General features: G+C 42.6%; 1 protein-coding gene across 2 annotated transcripts in view; it reads right to left on the minus strand.

The window, feature by feature from the left end:
- Positions 1-355: 355 nt before the first annotated feature.
- Positions 356-18,175, minus strand: part of adam12b (ADAM metallopeptidase domain 12b) — a 64,150-nt gene continuing 46,330 nt past the window's right edge. The window contains exons 13-23 of one of the 2 annotated variants that reach the window (XM_031873206.1): positions 15,973-16,062; positions 14,805-15,000; positions 14,602-14,710; positions 13,912-14,110; positions 12,185-12,262; positions 10,229-10,337; positions 9,761-9,899; positions 9,336-9,444; positions 7,482-7,733; positions 2,599-2,765; positions 356-1,905 (exon numbers count right to left, since the gene is read on the minus strand). In XM_031873206.1, the coding sequence (XP_031729066.1) occupies positions 1,866-1,905; positions 2,599-2,765; positions 7,482-7,733; positions 9,336-9,444; positions 9,761-9,899; positions 10,229-10,337; positions 12,185-12,262; positions 13,912-14,110; positions 14,602-14,710; positions 14,805-15,000; positions 15,973-16,062 (1,488 nt within the window). In that variant the 3' untranslated portion in view covers positions 356-1,865. Of the gene's footprint in view, positions 1,906-2,598; positions 2,766-7,481; positions 7,734-9,335; positions 9,445-9,760; positions 9,948-10,228; positions 10,338-12,184; positions 12,263-13,911; positions 14,111-14,601; positions 14,711-14,804; positions 15,001-15,972; positions 16,063-18,175 lie in introns of both variants that reach the window. The other variant, XM_031873195.1, reaches the window with a different exon arrangement.

An 18,175-nucleotide genomic window follows, 5' to 3' on the forward strand; every position in this document is an offset into this window, starting at 1 on the left:
TCGAGGAAAGGATGAGCAAAGCCTCTGAGTTGTATTGTTGTTTTTGTTTGTCATGGTGACTCTTGGTGGCTTTCTTGTGAGGTGGGTTGCATTTTTGCAGACAGCGCTTTAGGCACACTCCTCCCCCTCAGAGGCCAGAAAACAAACAAACAACAACAAAGAACGTCATTAGTTAATTATTCATGCTCATCGAATGGTGAAAATGTTTTTCTTATGAACCCTTATTTATCTCCTTAACAGCAACTTATGGTTTTAAAAAGTTTCTCTGAAGCTATTTTCTTTTTGAAGTTATTTTTTTTTTTAATAACTTTGAAAATCAAAGTGAGGATGCAAATTAAAACAACTTGTTATAAACAGCCATAAAGGGATTTTTATTTGGCTCCGACTTCATCAATAAAATCTCTCAGTTCAAACATTCGTCTCTGGCTTACAAGTCATAGGTTGAAATCTTCAAAGTCATGTTTTCATCAGCCAGTGTAAATGGGGCACAACCTCAAAGCAGTTCTTATATTACCGTGCTTATAAAAAAAAAGAAAAGAAATAAAGAAAATGATAACATACAATATTTACTCTTTACAATGGCTTAAGCAGGTTACAGTGATGTAAATAAACACAGCACATTTAGGATTGTTTTACAAATGGAATAAACATTTAAGGACTAATCGACACAGCACTAACATTTTCCAGCGGAGAGCAGTTACTCTGAACACTTCCGAAACAAGAGAAGCATTACTAATTATTAAGAACGCACAAATAATCTCAGAGTTCAAGAATGTCAAACATATACAAAACCAAAATGGAATGTTATGAAGGCAAAAAGAGGAGATGGATACGGTTAAGCACGTTGTTGGACGCGGTCGAGGGGAAGCTTGGAAAGCTCACAGCGCTGAAGTCATCCGGCTTGGCTCGAACAACTCGAGGACAAAGTGAGCGTAAATGTGAAACATACAAACACCGGAGTTAATGTTGAATTATTTGCTGTTGGTGTAATTCTCTGGAACACAATCAGTCTGTCAAATCTGTTAAGACTCCTCAGCAGCATCTGCCAGAACCAGGAGGTGGAGCGTCCAACACATGCCCCGAGCAGTGAGTCAGAGAAAGTGCTTTTCCTGTTAAGTACTTAGCCGCAAAAAAACTGAATTTATAAGGGATAGAAGAGCCCGACTGCGAGGCGGCGGAATGAGCTCATCCGATCAATCCCGCAATAAAAACGTAGTGAGGAGTTTAATTGGAGTCCGCTGGATTTGATTTAAAAAAAGATTTGATTAATATCGACTTTAGAAAAGATGTACTTGGTATCGAATACATCATAAAAATATGAAACACTGAATAAATAACTCTGCTCTATCGCCCACTCGCTACACTGACAATTTGCCAAGTTGTGCTCCATTTCCCTTTATCTTCACTTTAGCCACGAAACAAACTTTCTTTTGCACTTAACATATTCAAGCAACTTAAATGGTTATAAAAACATCCGATATTTCAGCATTTCGTTTGAGAAAACAAGTATAAAAATCAGCGAAGAATGCAAAAGAAATATTCTTAAGTACACCGTTACACCATTTTTCTAAACTTTTCCGTGTGGAAAAATCACTCTGGACGAGTGTCCTGTGCACAAACTGGTAATATCGCAGTTAAATAATTAAATAGATAAATAGTTCATTGGTACCTGAGTGAGGACAACAAAGCACCTTTCAGAGGCGTAGCACCGAGGTGGGATGTTAGCCCCCTTTCACTAGAAACTCTGTGACACTTCAGACTGTCCAAAAGCTCTTACAGAGTCCCAGTAATTAGTGCAAATACAGAAAGTCTCCGTCTGTTGGTGTGAGATCGACTCGTCCGTGACGTCGAGAGCTCAGCAGTCCTCATGTCTTTGGTGGTCTGTAGGGCAACATTGGCACAGGTCTGAAACGAAAGCATCACAGTAAAGACAGAATGTTAAATCACTGTGCGTTAATTCAATCAGCAACACGTGCATGATTTCTATTAGCACAAGGCTAGAGAGGTGTAATAACGCTATCACGTCTCATGCATGACAATGTGTTACAAAAACCAGGATTCACTGCAAATGATCCAATTTCAAGTTGCTGAGGAGGGCTTCTCTGATTAGTCTTTTATCCCACATGGTGTGATGCAAAAGAGGTTAAAAGAATACCCTGCGTAAACTAAATTTCATCAGACCATATTAATCAGACCAGCACTCCCAACTGCATGGATGGAATTGTGAATATCCAGCAAAACACCTCACATACAGCGTGTGAGCAAATAGGAATTTAACGAGTGTCGCGAGAGCCTCAAACTTGATGAGATCGAAGGGAAAACACATGAGGAGATTCACAAGTGTCCCTCATGCTCACGATGGTCATTCATTTAGGCTTTAATGGCAAAATAACTCCGTCAGAGATGCAGTGATTCCTCTTGTGCACCAGGTGCCAAACATGGTGCAAGCACTGTGGCTCCTGTCATGAATAAAGCTGCGACAAAACGTTGACGTGATGGACTCGTAAACCATCACTTTCACAGATGAAGATGAAGCCAACAATGTATTGTGTTCCGTGTGTGAACAGAGACATGGGATACGTGTCCCGTAGCACTGACCTGCTGGGTAAAGGGATGGTGGGTGGAGGCCTGGGCACAGTGGGGATGGGTATGGGGAGGGGTCTGGTTCCCGGGACGTGGACCCGGACACTGTGACCCAGCCGAGAGCTCCTCCCCAGCGGGTCTGCAGGTAGGGGTTTCTGTGGTGGATTGGGTTTCTCAAAGTCCTGAAGAAGAAAGTCAAACGTAGTCCATCAGGTCAACACTATATACAGTATGTGCTCATTTGAATGCGTCTACAGAATGAAAGAGAACAGCGTTGTCCTGTTTTCAATGATCCAGGATTTACCGCATAGAGGTGCATGATCAAGCACGTGTCTTGAGGAACGAGAGACTTGTTTTCGAATTAACTGACTTCAAATGCAGATTAAAACCTGTACGGAATCATTATTGGAGCAGCATTTTAAAAACTCCTCATTTGCCAACTCATAGTAATTTGAAAAAAACAAGACAAATCGCATTCCTCTTATCTTGAGACGCATTCTAAGGAAACCTGAATAGTGTATCATGTCACCGTCTACCTCCCTTTGAATATGGATTAGCTGTATAGCAGCTATCTGGAGACAAAGACAGACACGTTTCACTAGAGGGCACTGTGTTATCAGTTTCCTCTCTGAATCCCCAGAGCAGACACCAGATAAATCCCAAACCTCCTCCTCCTCCTCCTCCTCTTGTCTCCTCTGCCACCTCTGTGGCAGTGCTGTGTGAGTGTAGAAGGTTATCTGCATGAGGTGTCATCATGTGTCACTAATCTACAGCAAGGAGGCGAGGCAGTGATAAACATCTGCTACCAGCTACTGTCACACACGCCTAACACATATGCACAAGACCCCCCCCCACACACACACACCATTACACACATTTTACAAAAGTAAAATAAAGTGCCCACACAGAGAGAGAGAGTGTTCCACATCATGCATGGGTGAGACTTAGAGAACTGGAAGGTTTAAAAACATGCATGAGTGCAGTCAAGACGTGACTGTTGTCACATCGACATGCAGCCTTATAGTTATAAACCTGTGAGTGTTCAGTGCTGTGACCCAGCAGAACTAAGCATGGAGGAGTGTTTTACCCGAACGTATTACATATTTATTCACTATATAGACAAAACGAATGGAGACACTCTTGTTCACATACTTTTGTGGTTTGGGCCCTTTTGCTTCCAATTGAAAGGTCAATCTCAGTGCTCAAAGCAAGCGGTGATATTTGAGACAGTAGCGTTGTGGCAACCCTTTCTTGTTTCAACATGACGGTATCTTCCTACACTACACAAGGTGCAAAAAAGTCTTGGCCTGCAGAGACAGAGCCCTGACCTCAACACCGTCCAACACCTTAGTGATGACTTGGATATCTGCTATAGCAGAGAGTCACACACACATATATGGGCGCAGTGTTTGGGTCTCTTCATACTTTTGGCCATGTATGTCAGGTTGAAATAATAATCAATAATCAAATAATAATCAAATCAGGACAGCAAATAATGGCTTTTTTCTTTATTGATTAATCTGCTGTTATTTTCTCGATTTAACCGTTTTGGTCGATAAACTTTCAGAAAATTGCTAAAAAAAAAAACAACATCAAACTTTCCCACAGCCGGAGCTGAAATCCTCAAATTGTTAGTTTTGTCTGACCAACAGTCCTGAACCAAAGACGTGCATTTTAATTATCACAGAGGACGAAGAAAACCAGCAGAAATTGACATTTGAGCAGTCAGAACAAGATCATTTAGCTTTTTCTTAAATGATCAATTGATAATCCAAAAAGTTGCATCTTCATTTTTTTTCTGAACGACGAATCGACCAATTGTTTCAGTTCTAAATAAATACATTCACGGATGTCGCAAATTAAGCAACAACTTGAGACATAACATACTTAAAGGTTACATTCCTTCCAAAGTATCACACTATAATAGTTTATATGTCTACTTGTAGTTATTAAAACAACAAGGGCAACAATTCACTCATGCTACAGAATATTCATTTGGCTAAGGTGCACTGTAGCCTCTTTACTGAGAGAATTACTGACTCACACCTCTCTGCATACGTACATCAGCCTAAAGCTCTTTGGATGCAGCTAGAAGCACGAGATGCCCCACAGAGGTAGAGATGCTACGACGCGTTAATCAGACAGAGCTTCGTTTAAAACGGTTTAGCAGGATTGTTGTACTCTGAATCTGCATCGCAGCCCCACGTGGACACGGTTCTTACTTGTTGAGAATGTCGAGGTGGGGGGGGGGGGCAAGAAAACATACAACAGAAACCAACAGAGCATCTCACAGACGGTTTAGTTTAAGTGGAGAATAACTCCCCCAGAAACACACAGAAGCACGATGTTTTTCAAAGGAGTGCACGGACGAAAAAACAAAGATGTAAATGGCCAGCTGCATCCACTCAAACGCAACAATAACCCAGGACCCGTGTGCATTCTAATGCCGCCGTTGGCAGAACAACTTCCCGCTGTAACTGGTATTCCCGGCGGTGTTCCCATGCCTTAATTCAAAATGAAAGATTGCACTGTCCTCGTCGGCTTGCGGAAGACCTACGAGCCTCGGGCCGACGAGCACCTTTTAAAGCCCTCCAGAGGAACGGAGACATGCGTGGTTGTCTGGCAGAAAGCAAAGCTATTTCTCTGCGTTCCTGAAAGGATGACATTTTGGAAAGGCATGATTTGTTTTTCCCCCTCCTCGACAGTGCGATGAACCTGAAGAGGGTCCGAGCTTGTTTGCTTCACATGTATTTCACTCTACAGGTATCTGATATGTATTTTTTTTAGGATAAACGAACATGTCTGTTTGGGAAGATTCTCATCTCCCACTCTGCTTTCATTGTCACAGATGCAGGATAGAATTCCCCTGGGAGAGGTTGTGTCAAGTATCACAATGAGCTTGTAATACACTTTCTGTTGCAGGATTGATGTCCAGTACGTCCTTGCTGGGCCGGTTATTAAATCTCAAGAAAACCATCTCCTCCGTTTCTGACCTACAGGTGCCATCTCCACTCGCTCCATCTGTTCCATTACAGCGGAATGATCGAACAGATATTAGCAGGTAGCGGAGGTTTATTGTTTTGGCAGGTCAGCTAGCAGCGGCCTCTCAGCTAAAGTGCATCTTCAGTTGGCACACGTTCGTATCAATCAAGGTTGATATGGTGGATATGTGTCCCACTAAACCATCCAGAACTGGACATGATACCAGGTGTTTCTGCTGCTCAGTGGCAGAGGAACTATTCTTTACTTCAGTAAAAGTACCAATACTCTATTACAGCTGAAAGTCCTGCATTTCAGATCCTACTTTCAGGTTCTTTATACAATATTTAAAGCATAAGTAGAGCAGCAAACAACTGTTTATGTAAAGACATAGTGAAGTAATGTTTACCTGAGCAGAGTATCAAGTCGCTCTCCCTCTGTGTGTTGTAATCCCACATTCTCTGTACTTTGTTGACAAAGCAAAGTCACGCCCTTTAGTGCATGAGAGCATGACCCACTAGCTCACTAATGGCCGCCGGCAGTTACAGCTGATAACGCCGCCTTCGACCGGATTTCACCTCTTTGGCCCTCAGTTATTCAAATGCAACATTCTTAGAAGTTCGGAGGGAAATTACTTATTTGATGCAACTGCTAACAATTCATTAATGAATGAATTATCTGAAATGTGACAAGACAAATCTAAAATGCAACTAGTAACTCCAGCTGTAGATAAATGAAGTGAACTAAAGTGTAGCCTTCGAAAGTATAAAACAGCAGAAAAAGGAAATACTCAAGTTAAGTACAAGTACCTCAGAATTGTGCTTAAGTACAATACCTTAGTTAGTTTTCACCTCGGCTGCTGCTCACCTGAATGATTAACCTTGGAGGTAGGAGGGTTTGATGTCTCCATGTCACCTTCTAAGTCCTTCATGCTATTGCTTTAAATCTGGGATTATGTTCTGCTCTTTGTCCAACAGAGAGAAAGCGTCTCATCGCAAAGCCAAAGTCTTCCTCTTTTGTTAAAGCGGCACGCGTCTGTCGATGTTTTCCGAGCACCCTGCTGCGGCTCCGACATCCAACACAATTCTGGTAGCTGCGCAGGTACATTATATCTGGATTTGGATGCACCACCAAATCCACCAGACGGATGGATTTACTATCCCCACTGCATTCGATACTGCTGGCTCAGCAGAAAGCAGCGCCTTTTACTCAGGAGCTGGGTCACGGGGAAGGAGACGGATTGAATTTTGCTGTCGATATGTTGGAGAGCGAGCCGACCGCAGTGCAGAAATGCAGCGAGTTTCCCGTATCCTACGCTGTGCTACAACCTTTAAAAAGGTGGCTAAGCAAGTTTTAGACCATTAAAGGCAATTTGCACACATTTACTTTATACATTACTGCAGAACGTTTTGTAAGAACACATTTTCAGATGAATTTCCTACCTTCCATTTCACCCCATTGATTTCTGTTAATTTCAGAGACTTAAAATGAGCTTGACAAAGATCATCCATCACAGAGAGCATTTCTTATTTATTACTTTCATGTTGTAATGAAAGAGTGTCCTTAAATGCACCACCAAGGATTGATTACTAATGTTTACTGTGACGAATTTCGGTTTAAGTCTCAGCAGGTTGACTTGTGCAATAAGCATACTTTATGCAATTAAAGAAAAAGTGATGGTTGCCTAGAATATAGTGTAGAACAGCATTAAGATGTGGTATGGTTTAGAAACTGGTCAGGAGTAATCTAGAGTAAAATATACACAGCTTGAGCTATTTGAATGGGCTAAGCCACATCAGCATGGTCCATTAAAGCTGTGGTCAACATCAAAATAAAGTCCCATTTTTCAATATTAAAAGACAATTTTAAGTAAAAGCAACAAACTTTGTAGGATTCATGAACTCTTGACTCAAACAAACCTGGTCCACTCTGTAGGACGACTGCTGGCGTGGCAGACTGAGAAAAGGTGGCACTCGAGGTGCTGAGAGAGACGCGTGGGCAGGCAGGACCCTGTGGTGGACCGGGAGAGGAAGCAGAGTGGGCTGGCCGACACTCAGGGACACCGGCATGGGCTGGCTGATGTGTAAGGGCTGGTAGAAGGGCAGTCTGCGGAGGCTGTGAGAGTGGAAGTTGTGTGGGGGGAGAAGAGGCTCCGCGCTCAGGAAAGACGGCTGAAAAGAGGACGAGAGGAAGTTATTTTCAGGAGCTCCGGGGAGGTTATGCGCTATCTGTTGTGGCAGCAGTACAGAAGCTTTTGTCACAGGTGTTACTAGTTGTTAAAGTTAACAATCTCTGTTTGTAGTCAAGCGTCCCGGTACACCATGACAGTGTGACAAGTAGCTCGCATGCACAACACTAAGACGCTGAAACTGAAGCAGCTAAATGGAATTGTATCATATAATATATCTATAAAATCAATATTACTCTTTTTGATCAAGGCTGCTTGTTGACTGGTCCCATCATGCTGCTGCTTCCTCTGGTGCTCGGGTCTAGTTATCCTCTGCTCTATTTATCATGTATTACTGTCTTTTGGTCCCTTTTAAAGAAAGTATTTTGGAGGTCCTGTTCCGGAAGGTTTTTCTAAAAAGTTGTGAATCAGTGAAGACTTCTAACTTCAAGATGTGAAACGAGCCTCTGACAACTTATAGAACACATTCTGAATATCAGATGAACCAAACAAATAGTCAACACATTTGTGGTCATGCAGAACATCTATAGTTGCAGCCCTAGTCTGTGATTGTAGTGCAGGCATAAAAAAGTAAAACTCCCCTTCAGTCACACAGCTCTCAGCAGTGTGAAATAGCTGATGTCAGAAACAGTCATAAAACTGGAGAACAGCATATTAGATATGACGTTCTGAAATTGTAAAAGCCAGAATCTGACCGCATGTCCTGAGCAGCTGTTACCTCTCTGCCCCAGAACAAACGCCTAAAATGGCCAGAAAGGATTTGGCTGGTGGACAACACACGCACACAAACACAATGCACTTATACACACACACACACACACACACACACAATGCACACGTGCTCTAAGAGGGATGTTGAGGGACATCTGGACGTCAGCGAGTGGCTGAAGCTGTCACCATAATAAGGACAGACAGGCTGTTGTTCTGGTGGACAGAATACTAATCATCATGAACTGGATGACCGTCTAAGCTCAACTATCATAACAAATAGATCTTGTATACAGAGTTGCTGCAGAAATTACTTCCACATGCACACACTCGTGTATATAAATGCCTTAGTCTCGTCACGCACGTATAAATGAAAGGTAATCTTTCGTTGTGCTTATCATTTCCAACAAACAAATCAAGACCTACCTTCTTCCTCCGCCTGAATCAATCAGCTCTGCTCCCTGCTCATTAAAACAATCTTTATCGCACACAGCGCATTAAAGGGGCTCAAATAACAACATCCTGAGTCTCATTTAAACGGAGCGATCGCTCAATTACAGTTCCTGTGCCTCCCGTCAACAAAAGCGCCGTAATTAATATTTCTCAGAGAAAGATATATATATATATATATATATATATATATATATATAGTGAGGCTGAATCAATTACCTGATATCTTGTTTTGTGAACAAGCCTGGAAGCATAACAACTCTAAACCAGAGCTTGGAGGTTGGTGATCTAATAGTGTGTGATTATAAAATAAATCTAATCAAATGGGCACACAAACACACACATATGCAGCGAATATATGGCTGCATATGAAGATAAAGTAAACGCCGATACACATTGATTACTGCAGTAACAGATGTATTTTCACCCTATAAATGTTGGCTCCAGAGGGTTTGGGTGGAGGCTTGCGCTGCGGGGTGGGTCTGTACACGGACTGAGTCCTGATGGGGCTGGTCGGCCTGTTGGCCTCCACAGATCTATAAGAAGAACAGAAGTGCTGGTGTCATGTGTTTTATACGTTTGTTTTCATGTTGCTCACTTGTTTCTTACCTTAAACATTTCAGCTATATTTAGATTACATTTCTGGTATATTCACAAACTGTAAGATGTTGCTTGCAGGAAAAAAGTTAGTGAGCTACATCACTAAAATAATGTAACAATTTAACTTTAAAACAAGACAGCAGAAGCAGCAGAATCCGATAATCTAACTTTCTGAACAGCCTCTCCACACGACACTGAGCCCCGATCGCACCTCACTAGCTCTTTGTTTTGTTTTGTGAAGAGTCGGGTCACCTGAATTTCTCCAAGGTGCTCTTCTTGTTGGCGAAGAGGAGGCGCAGCAGAGTCTTCCTCCTCAGAAAGATGACGATGACGGTCACCAGAAGGCTGACCAGGGTAACCAGGATTGCCACAGTAATGACCACACTGTCGGCTGATGCCACATATGACAACACGCACATTAATACACACGCACGCACATCTACAGCACAGAATGAAAGGACACAACGCAAAGGTTGTTACCGCTGGGCCACAGTTTGCAGCACAGTCTGTGATTCAAATCACTCCAAGGACTAAAACTCATTTTCTTTCTCTCTCAAAGCTACAGACTGCACACAGGGTAATGCATCGCTGGGTGGAGGGGGAGTTGTGTTATTATAGGAAAGTCACATTCCAGTCCAAAACACACATCAATCCAGTATTGACTTGGCAAGAAAGTGATGTCTAGATGAGTGAGGACAGAAATGAAATTGTCCACATTACCTGCCAGTCTCATTGGCCCGCTGTCAATGCTACCACCGAAGCCCGCTCCCTCACAGAACGGCGGGGCCCTGTGTGCCTCACAGTGGCAGTTCTTCTTGTTGTTGCACACCTGCAAACAAGGCAGTTGTGCCGTATATTACATACTATATTGATACTCCTTTTCTCCTGCATAAAATAGCATGGAAAGGCATTTGTATTCCTACCAGCGAAACTCCAGATATATATGATGTATGATTCTATCCATAAATAACACGACTAAAACTGAATTGGTTTATCTTTCATGAATAAACCACTCTCATTCAGTTAGTCTGAGTGGCTTCCAATATGAGGGGACACTGGCTCTGCAAGAGTCACAATAGATAAAACATGTGCATGGGAGAGTCCATTCCGCAAAGCCTCGGGTTTCCAGTGCAGAAGTTTGGATCCAGGAGGATTCCCCCGGTGAAGTAACGCAGTCCAGCTGTCAGTTGGAGGGAGGACGGAGGAGGACGGCAGTGCAGAGGGAGTTGTACAGCTGTGGGGGGGATTTACATTTAGCACAGACGTGCAGTCAAGTGCCTTCACTTGCCTCCTGGCCATGGACACTCCTTCACCGGGTGACGGGGTTAAGAAGCACTTGGGGGGGCTCACAGGGAGGTATGATTTTGAGTGTGAGTGTGTGTAGGGAAATGTTACAGCTGCATAGCAAATATGAACTTTCTAACAAGGAAACAATCTCTGGATGAACACTAAATATGAAATCAGTATAGTCACCTAATTCTTTAAAATCCTCTTGAACTACAGATGCATACAAAAAACAAATATACAAAGACAGATTATATCGACTCTATGCATATTTGTAAATGTCATTTTTCTATGTCTGAGGATATCTAAATATATTTGAAATGTAATCAGTGGCTGATTGTCGTATTTGATGACACACACAGGCTCTGTCTTCAGTTCCTCATATCAACATCTTTTATACATCAGAAAAGACGAGACTTTTTGAAGATGTCTAGTTGATAAAAGCAACAAACATTCAGCAGATACTAATGTACTTGTCTACAGTCAATACATGCCTGGCAAGATAAATTGAGTTGCCTTGCAGGCACACAACATTCTTTCAACCAAAGTAAATTTAGATAATCACTATTTTTCCAGTCAGGTCTCGTACTGTGTGAGGTGTTTGAGAAAATGACGGAAAAATTGATTTGGCAGCTCATGTCCACACTCTCAATGGGAAACTATTTCTCTTTACTTCAATTCTCAAAAAGTACTTTCTATGTGATTATTGTTACTGCGGCGAGCCCATCAACTGGCAGCATAACTACATTATTTTCTATTGATGGACTGATTTGGTTCAAGGGTGTTTGGCCATTTGCAAGATAATAAGAAAACGTTGAAGAAATATAACGTTTTTTAGAATCACAGGTTTGGTTTCTCCTTGTATATAAGCTCTGCGCAGTAAACCGACGATGAAGATCAGAGTTCACCGTGAGCTAAACTAGCCCCCGGTGAGTGTTTGATTCCGAAAGGTAAAACATAAACGTACCCCCTGTTGATGTATTGATAAGAAATTCCAAGAGAGAAGGGTGATCATTTCTTGGCAGGAAGTGTTACTTTTAGGCTGAACTACTAAATTGTGGTTCCTCCCCGCAGTGCTGCACTGTACAGCCTCTCTCTGTACGGCCAGAAGATGACGAACAACAGCTTCAGTAGAACATGAACGAAGCTGCTAAGTGGGATTGATTTAACCTCCGTGGGACAATGAAGATCGATTGTACAAAATAGGAGTTTCTGCCACAAGTCACAGGCCGTGAAGTAAATACACGGTTGCTCTGCTATTATATGGCAATAAAAGAGTCTTCATTTTGTTTAGTTGGTCAAACAGTGGCTCAATGGATAAACACAGAGTTTCACAGGCTACAGTGTTTTATTCAACATGGATTATTAAGCTTCAAGATACTTTGCACTCACCCCACGTCCGTTGCACTTCCCAGAGCACTCATGCACACCATAGACACTGACATTCTGGCACCGGCGATTCAGGCACACCTTTAAAGAGGAAAGCATCATTAGGCATTCATAAGAGGCAGAGGATTTGAGAGAATAAAGATGAACACAAAAGCTGAGAGGAAGTGTGAACCGTTGGATCATATCTTGTCCTGTACGTGCACGATTTCAGTAGACAATATGTTGTGAATCCCCTAGAATCCCCAGAACTGGCAACGATAGCTGTTGCTTTTATGTAGAAAATAAGGCCTGTATTAGGCAAAGCAGTTCTGAGCTTTCATCTTCCACAAATTGCCACTGCCGTGTGGGCCAAGCCAACGTAACGCCCTGATAAGCATGGAAAATAGAAAGCCAACAAAGGTCCATGACAAAAACCCACCGGCAGGCCAGCAACATTTCTAGATAATGTGTGCAGCTCATTCACATTTTGCAGAGACAACAGCCAGGGGGGGGGGAAACAACCTGACCTGGCAACCGGCCCAAAGGCTTCTTAGCTCCAAGGGCAAGTCGCTTCAGGAAACGGACAAAGCGTAGGAGGACTTGTGGGACTGTGAGACACCAGAGATTGGTTCTGTAGTCTAAAGTCTGACAGCACGTTGTATGAAACTAGTTCTCTTTCTAGCATCGCACAGCCCTCACACATTCAGCCTTTCACAAGCTAAGGTTTGATCAATCATCCAGTGGTGAGGATTACTGAGGAGACACCATGTGTATCTGGACAGGTCCGGGCCCCATGTGTCAAAACTTGTGTAATATTTTCTGTCTTACAGGAAATGGTGAGAAAGGACATTGTCAATGCAACTGGATTTTAAAAATGTCCACCAGGGAGAAGCAGAAGGAAAGAGTATTTATTCCAACAACAGTTCACCTGGTACCATAAGGAAAGCATCAAGGCCAGTGAACACTTCATTACTGAAGCTCTGCACAGGGAACCTCACTTCTAAAGTCTGTACAGCTGCTACATCTTTTTACTTATTGATATAAAACCGCAGAGGAAGTTGGTAACATTGCCCATACGAGCCTCATACCATACGCCCTCACGACCACTTGCCAATTTGCCATTAATGCAGGACTGAGAACAGATCTTGTAACCTCATATGGAGAGAGAATTAGGGAGGCAAGTGCTCCAAGCCAAAGCTCTTTCTCCGCCTCATTCTTGGCAGAAAAAGGGCCTCAATGTCACTGGTGTGGTGAGAGAGGGTTTCTGAGGGCAGCGCATAGAAGGAGAGACGTTGATAGGCACAGCTAATAAAATAACGGGTTGCCATAAGGGTCTTGTCCAGCCCTCAGCATGATGTGTATACGTATATGGATCACTGGATTCACTCGGGAGTTAACTTTATTAGCCCTTCTCTTTAGGAAGGGCAACCACTCTGTCCATGCCATTGCTCTGCACTGCAGTACTCTTTACTCAGCACCCAAAGGAATATTACAATAGGCTCATATAGTTATCAGCCTTTTTAAGGTGTCAAGAGGACAACTAGGGCAATACACAACAACGTAACAGCTACTTCATAAGCTACAGAAAGAGATCGCACATTAACTTAGTGAGCAATCAGAAAATATATAAGTTTAATATAAACACCTATACATGGGTGAGTCTTGAGCAGCGTCCGTGCTACTTAGCAATAATTAAAAACAACCTCTTTAAAATATCTCTTTACAAATGAAATGATAAACTGAGCACTCACCGTGCCGTCTCCGCACTTTGTACCAGCCAGCACCAGTCCAGGATCCGGCATGTCGTCGCCCAGATAAACATGCGTTCCCCGACACAGAATGCGCCCTCCTTCCTGTAGTGGGATGTTGGTTTCGATGGAAACGGCGTTTGTTCCGATCACTGGCCGGTTGGCTCCTCCCTGGCACTGAATTTTACCACACTTTGCATCCCTGCATGAAACACACACACACAAACGGAAACACACACATGCACAAACATTGGAAGACACGTTATGAAAACGCTTAATCAATTAAGTTTCACACATCAACGCCTGTCAGTCACGGACAAAGATAAGTAACTGTACGGACTGATGAAAGACGGCTGAAGAGAGATGTAGTGCTTCAGTCCTCCGGTCATTAAAGCAATTACATCAGTTAGCAAAGAGCTTGATTACAGAATTCACCCAAAGATAGAAGGTCTTTAGAACAATTAGCCGACAAGAATAGCATGAAATGATTCATGAACACTCTCCTAGACCGTAATAAGCTGCTATCTTCCTCAAATTACATTTCTCACCCATGTAAACTTTTGTTTGAAGATCACATGTCAAATTCCACCACGTAATGAAGATTGCTAATGACACCACTTAAGCTAATCAGTTGTGTTTTGCACAGTCATTTCCCTGCACCTCCACCACATCAGTGGAGCTGCAGAGTCTTACCTCGCATCACATTTGGCAAAAGAGCCTTTGGAGTCCTTCCCACAGTTGCCGTAAGGATCCCCTGCAGAGTTGACTCTCTCGAAGCATATCCCAGGGGCCGGCTTGGCTCCTACACGAAAAAAAAAGAGCAAAATACAAAATATAACCACCAAAATGAAGTGAAGGATGTACACGGTCCATCTTATTGGCAGCCATTGATTTACCTGGTCCCCACAGGGTGATGCATTGTTGCTCATGAGTCTGGCAGATGCCGTTGTAGCAGTAGCCTTCGACGCTGTGGCAGGCGTGCCCGTCATGCAGATACACGTTGGCTGGGCAGTAAGGGTTGGCACCGGTACAAAACTCTGGCAGGTCACAGGAGTTACTGGTCTCCCGACACATGGTGCCAGCCGGTTTCAGCTGTGGACACATACAGTACAGTAGAGTACAGTACAGTAAGCTCTTTCAGACATAGAATCTGCAACATGACTGACTTCGTCTGTCATTTAAAGTCCCTGTCTTTGGTGCAGTGTTCTGTTCAGGACTGTTACGAATAAAGCAGCAATGCGGTATTTGTAATGGCATCCCATTGTTTCATATCCACTGCTGATGTTATATTGTTTGGTGTTGACTTCCCACAGAAGTACCTCCACTTCAGGACTATTCGATATTTAAAGACAATTTTCCAAAAAGAATACACATAAAAATAAATGCATAACAATAAGGCATTACATTAAATGGAAAACAACAGACAAGTTGTCTGCTTTTTTTTTTAATTTGCAAAGTGAACTACACATTTTTAATTCATCGTTTTAAAATGTATACAGGCTCCCTCCAATTTCAAACAACCTCTGAATGCAGTTAGGAGGCAAACTTTGTTGTGCTTTTAAGACCAATAGATAGAACATTTTTAAATATGTAAGTTAATAAGTAACGCATTGGTTAGTTTGAGATAGGATTAATGTTGGTCAGAATATCTTTAGTTTTGTATAATATTGCACTGGTTTTAGACTATTTTGCTTTTACAATATTTATGTCTGGTTTCCAACATAATTTATGATCAAAATCATTTATCATAATTTTTAATTGATTATTAATTTTTGTATTAAGTACAGGTAAATTGCCTTAAAATGGAAATCTGTATTCTATATAGAATTATACACAAGGGGACACTATTATGAGTCTTTTAGTAACATAACCGGGATTTTAGAAAGTTTTGGATCTTGGATTTGCAATGAAAAATGGTTTGTGTAATATTCAGAGGACCAGAAAAAATACAATTTCAGAACTTTTTCAGCTATGAAAATGTGAAAAGGGCATTCAAAATGGCATAAAAAGCTCTAAAGTGGAAGAAGAATGAGTGAGAAAGACTGCCTGCATGAAACGTCTTACCCTGCAGTCTTCACAGCACTGTCCGTGTGCACACACTGCGTCTCCCTTGAGGGTGCATGTGGTGGCATTGCAGCATGGGTTCATACATTCCTGGGATAAGGGAAACAAAAAGAAAATAGTTAACCACATGTGGAGCCGATCACCGCTCAGGAGATTCTCTCCCAGCTGGTTCCCTGTCAGATCAAGACTTCCAGGTCAAAGGAGTGGACTTCCTGTCCGGGGATTCCCGCCCATTCTTCTCTGACCCAGAGACCTTTGAATGAAGACATTTTTACCGAAGCACATGTGTTCTGGATTTGGGAATTCTGGAGACCTTTAGACTCAAAGAGGAGTGTGTGTAATGATGACCCATGCGGGGTTAAAATAGTGGGAAGCCATGAAGCAGAGGAGCAAACGATAGAAATTGTGTTTAGCAGTTGTGAGGGTGTGTGCTAAGATCTTCAACTCTGATTTGATGTAGATAGTGGAAAACTGTGGCAGAGTCGACTATTAGGGTATATTGGACAGGGGCAGGAGTGGGATTTGAAAGCCCTTAAGAGGCAGAGATTGTAGTCACTTCAACATAATGACAAGATCAGCTGGCTGCTGGCAGAAAGCTGAGAGAGAGGATACATAAGGAGGAGTCGAAAGAGGAGTCATGCTGTAAAAGACTTCAGGGAGGGTGTTGCAATGTTTATCTTTTATTAGATGCCAAAACACATCAGCTTTGTTTTCCCGAGTAGTTTCGCACACGGCACTATCACGCAGAACACAACCCTCGCTATCATTTATCTTCTCTCAGCGGGGCTGTTTCGCTCGTGGGGCTCTAAGGTAATGACACGATGTGTTGAGGGCTGGGAACTGGAGGCAACTGGCTTTGGGAGGACGTGTAATTTTCAGTTGACGTGTGGTTTGGCTGTTTACCTCTTGGCCCTGACATAAGCCTGTTGTTTAGAGAGGAGAGAAAAAGGTTGTTCCATCTCTCGGTTTAAGTGGGCCGGCAGAAAAAAAACAAGCAGGCCCTTTGAGGTAACATCGTGGAGGTTACGGAGGGACAAGCAGGCGGAGACGGAGCGGGCAAAAGGTAAATCATACATTTGGTCCGTTGGTGGTCAAACGCAGGGACTCCACTAAAACATTATCTAAAGTTGCCTTTAAATGATTGAGCACCTCGTCATGACACCCTGTAACTAAATAATCAAACACCTTGCTGAGTCAGTTTAAAGAATTAGTTCAGCAAAATTAAAAGAAAATTAAATGCCCACTTTCTTTTTTATTATTCAAGAAACAAAGCTCTAGTAAACACTGTTTTTGTTATGGACTCTGGTCCATTTAGGATCTGGTTCTCTGTTAGCAAAATAACCAGATTTGTAATTTTTTGGGCAAGCATTAGCCTGGCTGTTCACAACAAAAGCCCTTTTCTCGGTGCCGGTCAGCAAGCGATTGTGCTCCAACTGTCTCTCTCTCTCTCTCTCTCTCTCTCTCTCGCTCTCTCTCTCTGTCTGTCTGTCTGTCTGTCTGTCTGTCTCTCTCTCTGTCTCTCTCTCTGTCTGTCTCTCTCTGTCTGTCTGTCTGTCTGTCTGTCTGTCTGTCTGTCTGTCTGTCTGTCCGTCTCTCTCTCTGTCTCTGTCTGTCTGTCCGTCTTCAAATGGATTCAGATTTGAGAAGCAGATAATCAATTTGGTCAATGTGAATATGTGTCAGATGTAGAGCTCAAACAATCAATCACAACTTTTAAAAAGTTATTGTTCAAGCAACAATGCCAAATGTCCGGTGGTTCCAGCTTCTCAAATGAGAGGATTTGCTGTTTTTCTCTGTCTTATATCATCATAAAATCCAATACATATTTACAGGCTTTAAATGTTGGCTGGACAAACAAGCATTTTTTTATCTAAAGTCTAAAATTCTCCAGGAACTCCATGAGCCTCAAGAGATTCTGAGTATAGATATATTCATCTTCAAATCTCCACACAGCTGCCCTGAGTGAGATCTGCTTCCTTCCCACATGGGATTCTCACTTCCCTTCCCTTTACCAAGGTACCCTAACGCTGTGTGTGAGCCAGAAGCCAAGTACGTGTGGGTGGATTCATGCATCGGAGCGTGCCCAGTTCTTCGGGTGGCAAAGCCAAAGAAAGCTTATTTCAGCCTCGACCCGAGTACATCTGTGTTTGTTTCCTTTGTCACACAGTTGGACAGTGGTTTGATTAATGGGCCTTCAACAGGG

The sequence above is a fragment of the Anarrhichthys ocellatus genome, unplaced genomic scaffold (assembly GCF_004355925.1).
Source record: "Anarrhichthys ocellatus isolate YVR2014 unplaced genomic scaffold, GSC_Weel_1.0 scaffold3, whole genome shotgun sequence".
Taxonomy (NCBI): Eukaryota; Metazoa; Chordata; class Actinopteri; order Perciformes; family Anarhichadidae; genus Anarrhichthys; species Anarrhichthys ocellatus.